General features: G+C 58.3%; 1 protein-coding gene across 2 annotated transcripts; it reads right to left on the reverse strand.

Moving 5' to 3' along the window:
• CCDC124 (coiled-coil domain containing 124) lies at positions 1 to 10,824 on the reverse strand. Of its 2 annotated transcripts, none has more exons than XM_039243245.1 (5): positions 10,800 to 10,824; positions 5,330 to 5,499; positions 1,159 to 1,348; positions 556 to 670; positions 1 to 452 (listed from the first exon to the last, which is right to left on the reverse strand). In XM_039243245.1, exons 2-5 carry the CDS (start codon positions 5,486 to 5,488, stop codon positions 245 to 247), a joined length of 672 nt encoding a protein of 223 aa, XP_039099176.1. In that variant the 5' UTR covers positions 5,489 to 5,499; positions 10,800 to 10,824; the 3' UTR covers positions 1 to 244. The 2 variants fall into 2 exon arrangements, with proteins under 2 accessions (XP_039099176.1, XP_039099177.1); XM_039243246.1 differs by lacking the exon at positions 10,800 to 10,824 and adding an exon at positions 10,536 to 10,701.
• Positions 10,825 to 11,540: the final 716 nt, after the last annotated feature.

Raw genomic sequence — 11,540 nt, forward strand, 5'->3', positions numbered from 1 at the left:
GTCTGCCTCACCGACTGCCTTTATTGGGCCTCAGCCCCAGGGCTCCATGGGCGCAGGAAGGGGGTGGTGGGTGTCACTTGAAGCAGGAACTCTCCGGTGAGAGGCATGACCGGTGATGCCACCTAGCCCCCAGGATGCTCGCCTCGGCCCCGGACCCCTCTGCAGCCCACGCAGCTGACCCAGCGGGACGGCGTGTGAGGTCACGACCCTGACCGCCTGTGGGGCGGCTCCCCCAGTTCTGGGCTCACTTGGGGGTATTGAAGGGCACCGCGCGCTGGTTCATGGGGTTGTCTGGAGACCGCAGCCACTCCTTCTTGAGCAGCTGCTTCAGCTGCGACAGCCGCATGTTGGGGTTTTCCTGCTTGAGTCGCGGCAGCTGCGCCTCCTCGAAGGCGGTGAAGGCGGCCCGCATGCGGCGCTCCGGGTGCCGGTCCGCAGCCTCCTCCGACACGCTGCGGGAAGACCGCGAGGACGGCGGAGTGGGTGGGTCCCGGATGCGGCCCCGCCCTCCGGAGGCCCAAGCTCCGCCCCCGCGCTCACACCCCGCCCCGTTACCTGAGCACCGCGATGGCGTCCTCGATGGTGCGCGCCTCCACGCTGCCCTCCTCCAGCACTCGGCGGTTCACATTCTCCTCCAGCGGCACCTCCAAGTGGCTCTTGGCTTTCTCGGCTGCGGACGGACGACGGCCGGGTGCCGGGGACAATCACAGGGACAGAGATAAGCAGGGATGCAGAGCTCCGGAGAGGTGGGAGAGACGCAGTGCGGGGAGAGAGGAGGCAAGGGGGCAGAGAAGGAGGGGGGGAACCCTCCTCCTCGCGGCGCCCAGGTCCCCCACGCTGCCATCCTGACTGCACACAGGGGACACCTCACGCCTGGTCACTGTCTCCTTTCTCTCAGGGCACCCCCATCCATTCCCCGGGGACCCTACGGTACACAAGCCAGGTCAAGTGCAGAGCAAGCAAATACACACGCGTTTGTGCGCATGCTCTCCACGCTCAAAGCCAGGCCCGCCAGGATGCTGCCCACCCCCGCGTCACCGCACAGCCCAGGCGGCTGCTCTGGGGGTGAGGAAGGGGCTCCGGACTCAGCCGGGGTCAGTCCTGCGGCCCGGCCTTTAGTGGGTAAAGAGGCAGCTCCAGAGTGAGCCAAAGCCCCACCTGGGTCTGGAGCTTCTTTGTGTTGGTGGTCTCGGCGGAGTGTCTCCTCAATTTGAGCGCGGGTGACCTTGCTGGGCACCGCCACCCGGGGGGCCTTGCCGCCCTTGAGCTTGGAGTCTTCCTCCTCCAGCAGGCGCTGTGTCTCCTTCTTGCGCTCCAGCTGCTCCAGGCGCCGCTTCTCCTTCTCCTCCTGGGGGGCAGGGAGGTGATCAGCAGCGGCCCCACCACTGGCATGAGTGAGGTCAGGGTTTTTATCTCACCCAAGGTGGACCCAGGCCCTGCTGTGTGCTAGACCCTATGCTGGTCACAGCAGCCACAACTGGTGCACTACAGGCCTACCTGAGGGCTCCCAGCCTACGGTACTATGGGAACAACAGGGAGCCTTGGCCAGGGCAGGTGGATGGATGGTGGCTCTTGGAGGAGGAGCCAGCCAGGAAGAGAGCTGGAGAACAGGAAAGTCCTTAGAGGTGGGAATGCAGGTGCAAAGGCCCTGAGGCAGGAGTCTCCTAGCAGGAAGGAGAATCCAAAGGCTGGTGTGGCTGGAGTAGGGAGGGGAAGCTGTGGAAGGAGAAGAGGGGGGCAGGACTGAAGGTGGGGCCTCACGGGGCCTCAAGGGCACGGGGAGGGGGTTGTACTGGATTCCAAAGGTGACAGGACCCAGGGAAGGTCTGAACCCACTTGCTGGCTGGGGTGGGAGTCCCGCCCTTCTGGGCACTGTCCCTAGCCAAGTGTCACAGGGGCAGAGACTGGTCCCACCCTTGCCCCTCAGGGAGGCTGGGATGCCATCTGACCTATAGGACTTGGCTTTGGCCGCTGCCCCTCCACTACCTCCACCAGGGGGCAGAGTCCTGTCCTGGTTCATCTAGCGCAGGGCAACCACAGGCTTGGACTACTCTGCCATCTCCCCCCCACCCCCGCAGGGCCCTGCACCCCACGCACCTCCACTTGCCTACCCTCTGACCCCTATGCCCAATCCCCACTCCAGTGCCCTCTGCGACACTCCTAGGGTGGGGCTAAGTGTCCCAGTGGGCCTCTGAACTCGACCCTGCCTGCCTAGCAGAAAGTGGGGGAGCGGTTAAAGGTTAAGGGCGCCCACATCTGTGTGCAGGCACCTCCAGCAGGGCCACCGTCTGGGCCTGAGTTTACCCATCCACCAGAGGTAATGTCCCCTGAGGCCCCCTGACCCCCGCGTGGTACTCAGCCAGCCCACGTTCAATCTGTCCCCAACGTGGCCCCGGCTCAGCCTTTGCACCGGCTGTGTCCCTCCCCTCCTGGTGCCTGACGCGGCTGCCTTCCCTGGCTGACTCTGGCTCCTCCCGTGCTCCGCAAATCCCTGCTTCTGGTCTTCTATCTGGTTGTCCTGGAGGCGGAGGCAGGCCCTGGCCCAGGTCCTCAGCATCTGTCTTCCGGCCCCAGGCCCAGAGCGCAGCGGGAGTTAGTACAAGTATGCGGATCACGAATGTACGATCTCTAAAGAGCACCCATCACTCAGGAAAGCCACTTGGCTTGTGGCCATTCGTCTTTAGTGACGTGGGACTGAGGACTCATGCTTCGACATTCAGCAAAAAAATTTTTTTAAAAGTCTCTTGCAATCGGCAATCAGCAGTGTCTGGTGATGGGTGGAGATAAGTCCACTTTGCAGAATACTCCAGAGCCATCAAAAGTGAGTCTTGTAAATAATGGATGTGGAACCGGGAGAGTCAGGTGCTCAGACAGAGTAGCTTAATATGGAATGAGTGGATATGAACCACAGACTCTGGAGGGCAGGAGAAGGGGGGTAGGCGATGAATTACGGCCGCCCCATCCGTGGCTGTGCCTGGTGGCCGGGAGAAATACTTAACTGAAGACGTGGGCTTCAGGGTAGGACACTGGGTGAGAGAAGTCTGGTGTCATGTGAGGGAGGAGGTGTGTTTTTTTAGTGTTTTGGGGTGAGCATGGATTTGCCTTTTTCTTTCTTTTTCAAAAGATGTTAAGGGCACCTAGGTAGCTCAGGCAGTTGAATGTCTGACTTCGGCTCAGGTCATGATCTCATGGTTCTGGGGTTCGAGCCCTGTGTCGGGCTCTGTGTTGACAGCCAGCTCAGAGCCTGGAGGCTGCTTGGGATTCTGTGTCTCCCTCTCTCTCTGCCCCTCTCTGCTCATGCTCTGTCTCTCTCTTTCAAAAATAAACATTACAGGGGCACCTGGGTGACTCAGTTGGCTAAGCATCCGACTTCGGCTCAGGTCATGATCTCACTGTTTGTGGGTTCAAGCCCCGTGTTGGGCTCCTTGCTGACAGCTCAGAGCCTGGAGCCTGCTTCAGATTCTGTGTCTCCCTCTCTCTCTGACCCTCTCCCCTGCTCATGCTGTCTCTCTCTCAGAAATAAATAAAACATTAAATTTTTTTAAATCAAAAATATTACAAAAAATTTTTATTTTTTTTTTAAATTTTTTTAATGTTTTATTTATTTCTAGGAGAGAGAGAGAGAGAGAGACAGCATGAGCAGGGGAGGGTCAGAGAGAGAGGGAGACACAGAATCCGAAGCAGGCTCCAGGCTCTGAGCTGGCGGTCAGCACAGAGTCCGACACGGGGCTCGAACCCACGAACCGCGAGATCATGACCTAAGTGAAAGTCAGACGCTTAACCGACTAAGCCACCCAGGCGCCCCTACAAAAAAATTTTTAATAAATCAAAATAAAAGATTGTATTTTATTTTAAGTGATCTCTACACCCACTGTGGAGCTTGAACCTACAACCCTGAGGTCAGGAGTCGCATGCCCCACCGACTGAGCAGCCCGGCCTATCAGACCTCTGCTCTGTGTGTTCTTTTAGAAGCACGCTGTGCAGGTGAGCAGACAGACAGCTCCCCAGGCCACACACCCAGGACAGGGGCGCGTCCCCATCCACTAGCCAAACCTTGGAGCAAACCAAAAGGCAGACCCACGTCTTCAGCCAGCGCCAGCCCCTCCCCCCAGCCCTGCGACCTGGACTCGACCTGGACTCCCTGTCTTATCTGCGACTCACTTTTCTCATCTGGGGACCCCGGGGCCCAAGACACGAGCCCAGGGAGGGCTCCTGGGGCCTGGGCTGCTGCCTCTGCTTCAGGTCTCCATGGGGCGCCTGGGTAGCTCAGTCGGTTAAGTATCGACTCTTGAGCTTAGGTCAAGTCTTGATCTCAGGGTCATGAGGTCAAGACCTGTGTTGGGCATGGGGCCTACTTTAAAAAAAAAAAAAAAGGTCTCCAGCTTTTCTCTCTAATGGCTCTTCTGGCAGACAATTTTTTTCGTTTGGGTTTTCCACTTTCTGATCTTATCCAAATATTGACAGAAAAAAAAAGTAAAGACCTTCATGGACCCCATGCAGAGTAGGGCGTGGGGGGGACCACTGACAGGCGACGTCCTGCACAGGAAGACGATGGGAAAAACTCCCGAAAGCACCCAGGCGTGCCAGGAACCGGACAAGCAGGGATGGCCTGTCTACAGCTGTTAACGAGTCTGGTCAGGAAACTTCTGATCAGCCCAGGGGACCCGGGAGCGACAGCTAAAAACGTGTCTCTCGCGCCACCTACTGGACAGAGCCAGTCAGCATCAGCGGCCATCCATTTCCCAGACACCAGTGAAGTTCCCACTGTGTGCCTGACACGGGCCCGCGAGGGGACAGATGGCCGTCGCTGCACTCTTCTGTGTCTTTACACGTACCTAGAAGAGGCCAGGAGCCCCGGGGTCAGCAGGGTGGCTCTGGGGGACCTGTTATAGCGGTTCCCAGCCTTGGCGCTGCTGCCGTCTGGGGCCGTCTCTTTCTTCATGGACTGTCCTGTACCCTGAAGTGTGCTGAGCGGCAAGCCTGGCCCCGCCCACCAGATGCCAGTAGCACCTTCCGCCCACTGGTGCCGACAACCCAAAATGTCTCCAGATGTTGCCCAGCGCCCGCCGGGGTGAGAGGTGCCGGTGTCACCCAGCCCTGACATTACACGGAGGAGACATAAGCCACAGATGGAGGTGGCTGCCTTGCCTAGCGACCCCAGGGCCTTTGTATGAGCCTCTGCCTCCGCCTCCCTCCCTGCCCTTGCTCCATGTCCAGGGCCTCCTCACCCTTCTAGCCAAGGCCCCAGGGGCCTCGTGCCAACCTGCCACCACATTGCCATGCCGACTGCCCACCGTGGGCGCGCGTGCGGGAGCCCGGGACCACCCACCTTGCGCTGCTCCTTCCTCATGACGTGTTTGTCCTCATCCTTCCAGTAGGCGTCCTCCAGCTCCTTCTGCTTCCTGGCATCGGCTGCTGCCTTGGCCTCAGCCCTCCGCGCCCGGGCCGCTGCCGACTTGGTGTTCTCACCCTGGAACTTCTTGGGCATCCCTCAGCAGGCTGCGGGGGGAAGGCAGGGGCCAGTGAGCAGGGGGCGTCTGCCCTCGCCGCCCTGGCACTCACACCTGCGGTCAAGATCCCCCTGGAGCCTCAAAGGCCTTGTCTGTAAAACAAGGGCTTCACACTTAGTGACCTCCCCTTAACAACACACACACACACACACACACACACACCCCGAGGTGAAATTCACAACCAAACCCGAACCATTTTCAAGTGCCCAATTTGGTGGCATTTAATACATTCACGATGTCGTACAACCAGCACCTCTGTCTAGTCCAGAACATTCCCATCAGCCCAAAAGGAAACCCTGCATCCACTAACAGTCAGGCGCCATCCCCCCACCCCCACCCCTCCCCAGCCCCTAACGACGACCAATCTGCTTCCTGTCTCTGTGGATTTGCCTCTTCTGGACATTTCATATAAATGGAACAATACATTCTGTGGCCTTTTGGGTCTGGCTTCTTTCGCTCAGCGTGAGGTTTTCAAGATTCATCTATGTCTTTTAGCGTGTCAGTGCTTTGTTCCTCTTTACGGCGGAGTAACATTCCAGGGTGTAGACTGACCATATTTTGTTTCTCCATCCACCACTGACGGACACCTGGGTTGTTTCCATGTTTCAGCTTTTATTATTTTTTATGTTTATTGATTTGGAGAGAGAGCGTGAGTGGGGGAGGGGAAGAGAGAATCCCAAGGAGGCTCCACGCTGTCAGCAGAGCCCGACGTGGGGCTCGAACACACAAACCGTGAGATCATGACCTGAGCCAAAGACAGACGTTTAACTGACTGGGCCACCCAGGCGCCCCTCCACTTTTTGGCGTTTAGTCAGCCTTCTGTGGACCCCAGAGGGCCTGTGTGTGTGTGTGTGTGTGTGTGTGTGTGTGTGGCCCCTCCTATCCTGCCACTTATGACGCCTCAGTCCCCAGGCCCCCGAACCCTGAGGCCGAGCCTTCCTCACCCTGGGTACACGGCTGCCGCCAACTGCTCCCAGGGACCCAGCACACAGGGCTCACACAGCCAGGTGTGTAACAACCGGAAAGCTGGTGTCCAGCAGGCACGTCTGTGCGAGCCCCGTGCAGGGCACCGGGGAGACGGGACACACGATGGCAGGCACCACCCTCCCTCTACTGACCCCTTCACATGGACCCACTCAACTGAATGCCTCCAAAATGGGTGCCTACTTGGCTCAGTAGAGCCTGTGACTCTTGATCTCAGGGTCATGAGTTTGAGCCCCACAGCAATAGAGCTTACTTAAACACACACACACACTCACTCACACACACACACACACACACACACACACACACACACACACGAATGCCTCCAAAACTTTTAAATGTGGACACTGCCCTTGTTCCCATTCTGAGCTGGGGGAAGTCAAGGTACCCGGCCAGGTCACATAGTTCTGAGCCTAGTCTCACCTCCAAAGCCTGCCTTCCAGGTGAGGAAGGAAGGGAAGGCTGAGCGGCCCAGGGCATGTGCCTTCAGCTCTCTGGGCCTCAGTTTTCCTCATCTGGGAAACGGGCTGACATTCCCCACTCCCGGGTTGTTTGTCCCCCCTGAGTATCTCCAACTCAGTCCCCATGGAGAGACAGGCCCAGCATCTAAGAGGGAAGGGGAGAGAATATGGGGGCCACTCTGACCCGGGACCACCAGGCCACCCTTTCTCCCATTCCGGTCCCCTAGCTGTGTGACTTGTGAGGCAGGGAGCTTCCACCTCAGAACCCTCTGGAAACTCTAACACAGGCTCCCATCTGCAGCAGTTCTGTGGCCCAGGATATGTGCTTCATACAGCGTCTGAGTGAATTCTCACAACCCTGGTATGTGGCAGCAGAGCTGAGCCCCGAAGGGTGGGTCAGAGGCCGTCTTATGAGGACGAAGGGGTGAGCCTCCTGGGCAGAGGGCACGGGACGTGCGAAGACCCTGCAGCACTAATGAGGCCACTGAGCGGGCTGGGGGGCGGGGATGAAAAGAGGGTGGGAGGGCATGGGGCTGACAGAGTGGGCTGTTATGGGCCAAGGAAGGGTGCGGATTTTATTCTCTGGGCACCAGGGAGCTGTTGGGCAGCCTGGAGCAGGGCACAGGCACACTGTGCCTCAGGCTGCTCCCAAGCCCGCTCTGGCTGCTGCGGAGAGGCAGGCTGAGGGAAGGGCAATGATGCCATGGGCAGAGCTGGAGGTGTGGGGTCGGATGGCGCTGGGTACCAGGGGGCGCTCTAGGCCACTTCATCCCCAACAACAGCAGCAGAGGCTACTCTTATTCCCATACTGCGGATGAAGGAACCTAAGCTTTGCAGGAGTAAACGCTATACTCAGGGCCACACAGCAGGTTAGCGGCGGGGCCCCGATTCCAACCCAGGCCCAGACCCCCAATCCCAACTCTCTGCTCCTAACCACCGGCTCACCCCGGGATCCCAACAGGCCCCTCAGGGAACATCGACATGGATCTGGATTGAGGCCACTGGGGCCCCCCACTTAACATTGAGGGGTGGCCTCCTGGCTGGGTGGTCCAGGCTGAGGCTGAGGAGAGAGCCCCCAGGGGCAGAGCAGGGCAAAGTAGGGAGATCAGTGGACCCAGAAAACTCAGGGCTGAATCCTGGCTCCCCTTGAGCTGTCCCCCCGACCCAAAGGTACAAGAGCTGCCACAGGGGGCTACGCTAGCCTGACCCCGCACTTCTCCCAGCTGCCCCTTGGCCCTGAAGTCAAGCATTCATTACCAAGTGTCCACAATATACTCAACAAAGCCACCCCGCACGGTGGATTCTCCAGGGAAGTGCCAAGAATGAAGAGTCACTGTCCAAGTCACATACTAGAAAACTCCCCACCTGGGGCGCCTGGGTGGCTTGGCAGATTGAGCTTCTGATTTTTGATTTTGGCTCAGATCATGATCTCATGGTTCAGGGGGTCGAGCCCCATGCAGGGCTCTGCACAGTGTGGAGCCTGCTAGGGATTCTCTCCCTCTCTCTGCCCCTCCCCGCCTTGTGGCACATGCATGCGCTCTCTCTCTTTAAAAGAATTTTTCTTTAACATTTATTTATTCTTGAGAAACAAAGAAAGACAGAGCACGAGTAGGGGAGGGGCAAAGAGAAGGGGAGACACAGAATCTGAAGCAGGCTCCAGGCCCTGAGCTGTCAGCACAGAGCCCAACGCGGGTCTCGAACCCCCAAACTGCGAGATCATGACCTGAAGTGGACGCTTAACCGACTGAGCCACCCAGGCGCACCCCCCACCTTTCAATAAATAAACTTAAAGAAAAAAGAAAACCTCCCACCCCACTCTCTCTCCATCTTCCCCTCACTCACAGGTGGCGGCCACACCAGCCTCCCTACCATTTTCCAAACATACCGCAGGTTCCCACGTCAGGGCCTTTGCACTTGTGCCTGCCACCTGGCTGCTCTTCACTCCTCCATTTGCCCAGTTAACTCCTGTTTATTGACTTTTTAAAAAATGTTTATTTATTTGGGGGGAAGGGGCAGAGAGGGAGACCCAGAATCTGAAACAGGCTCCAGGCTCCGAGCTGTCAGCACAGAGCCGGACGTGGGGCTCAAACTCATGAACCATGAGATCGTGACCTGAGCCGAAGTCAGACGCTTAATCAACGGAGCCCCCCAGGTGCCCCCAGTGAACTCCCATTTAAATTTCAGGGCCTACCTCAGGTGTTTCTGCCTCCACGAAGTCTTCCCTGAGACACCCTCTCTCAGACCACAAGCTTCTCTTTGAGGCACTTGTCTGGGTTGCTATTTTATGTTCACTTGCAGGATTATTGGACACACGTCCACCTCTCTCACCGGGCTGGGAGCTCTGTGAGGGCCGGGACTGCCTCGGTCACTACCGTGTCCCCAGGGCCCCGTGGTCCTGCTCTGGATACACCCTCCCCCGGCGCCTCCTCCTATGAAAACCTTGCCCGCTCACAGGGACTCTGCCCCAGCATCCTCTCCTCCCACGTCCCACTGATCAGACCCCCACCTCCATCCCAAAGGTCGCAGGGCTATTCCCGTCCTCTCTTCGTCCGGGACTAAATGTTTCTGTCCCCTCAAAATTAACAGGTTGACCATCTTTGGAGACAGGGCCGGTGAGGAAACGATAGAGATTAAGTAAAGCCATAACGGTGGGGCCCTAATAATGGAGCAGGTGCCCCTGTGATTGCAGGCGACACCAGAGCTTGCACCGCGTGAGGACACAGTGAGAAGGTGGCCATCTGCAAGTCAGGAAGGGTGCCTGCATCAGGAACCGAACCGGGTGGCACTTGGATCATGGATTTCCTACCCTCCAGAACTGTGAGCACAGACATTTCTGTTGTTTAAGCCCCCCAGTCGGTGGAATTTTCTTTGGCAGCCCGAGCCTACGCGGACAGCTTTCTCTTCTCTGTGTGGGGAACACTTAGACACAAACACACACACACACACACACACACACACACACACGCGCGCGCGCTGTCATTCAGTAAACATGCACCCAGCACCACCTAGTACGTGTGGGACGCTGGGGAAAGAAGCACGGATCTGTCAGGCTGGCTGGGACTCAGACACTAAGAGTGACAACTTGCCATGGGAACTGTGATGGGGACATGCGGGGCGCTGGGGAAGCCTCGAGGGGGTTTGTGACCCAGGCTAGGGTTAAAGGGCTTCCCGACGGAGGCATCTTAAGAAAAAGGCTAGAGGAGTGAGGCGCTCGAGCCCCCAGGACTGTGGGGGAGGAAGTCTGCGAGGCGGGGGTCTGTATTTTAAGGTGACGAAAAGATGGGGAGGGTGTTAGACCCTGGAGGCGCTGTTGAGGAGGGGACTGTAGGGGTGAGGTAAGTAGGGAAGTCAGGCAGGGATCCGGGGAGTGGCTCTCGATGGGGCGGGGGGTACATTTAGGATGGAATCCAGACCCACGTGGTTGATTGGACACAAAAGTAAAGAGAGAATAGAAGCTGAAGCTCAACGCTAACTCTTCCAAGCAGCCCTCCCCGCTACCCGCTTCTGAGCTCCCCCTGCCCGTCGGAACTCTCTCCCCAGTCCTGACCCCACTGTAAGACACTAGGGGGGACTTCCGTACCCAGCTCTGCCACCCCCACGCCTGGAAGGTGCTTAAAGGCAGGCCTGGCGCTGGCTGGCCTCGAACAGGACGCAGTTTCCCCCGGGTCTCAGTCGCCCGCTCCGGGAAATGGGCACAGCCCCCGCGAGCGCCGTCTCGACTGGATGCTGAGAGTGCCCGGGTCTCCGAGCACCCCACCTACAGCCCTCCCAGGGAGGGGGGGTCTCAGGCCTCGCCACTCCGCCCCCAGCACCCCGGCTCCGCCCGCGCCGCGGCCGCTCCTACCTCCTTCCCCCAGCGCCGGCCCGGTCGCGAATCCATGACGTCACCGCAGGGCTTGCGCGCCGAGCTCCCGCAGGCGCGTGCTGATTACGTATCAACGTTGTCGCCATCTTGGTAAGGGAAACGCGCCCTGGCCTCCCCCCCAAGCCAAGGTTATAAGCCATTACTTTTCCTCTTCGAGAAGAGGCTATTTTGTGAGTCTCCACCCCCTTCTCTCACTTCAGATACTGGCAAACTAGGAAGAGCGGGTAAAAACTACAATCTAGGACGTTGCCTTTACCAAGATGGCCGTTGCCCGGATGAAATATGGCGGCCTCCCCTTCACACGTTTTCCGACGGTGTCAGGCGAGAGTTGCCCGGCCAGCAGGGGGCGCCAGAGCCCAACGTACAACCGCTGCCCGTAGCCGGCCGAGCCCCGACGAACGCTCCCCAATTGTGCTGTCGCTCTGCGCCTGGAAGGCGCTCTTTCTTCTAGTCCACACTCTCTGCTTCCCACAGGCCAAGCTGGGGAGAGGGGAGGCCGGAGAAAGCGGCAGAGAAATGAACACACCCCACCCCGTTCATATAGGGAAACTGAGGCCCAGAGACCCCAGGAGCTGAATTTAATCAAAATGTAACCCTCCGGCAGCTGAAATTCCTCGCCGGCCCCTCCTCCTGATTTGTTTCACTTTCACCCATCCCCTCCACACACACCTCGCTTTTTTATATTATGCAACAATAATATTGAATGGGGCCCATTTCTCC

Source organism: Hyaena hyaena, unplaced genomic scaffold (genome assembly GCF_003009895.1).
Source record: "Hyaena hyaena isolate Hyena2069 unplaced genomic scaffold, ASM300989v1 scaffold_227, whole genome shotgun sequence".
Taxonomy (NCBI): domain Eukaryota; kingdom Metazoa; phylum Chordata; class Mammalia; order Carnivora; family Hyaenidae; genus Hyaena; species Hyaena hyaena.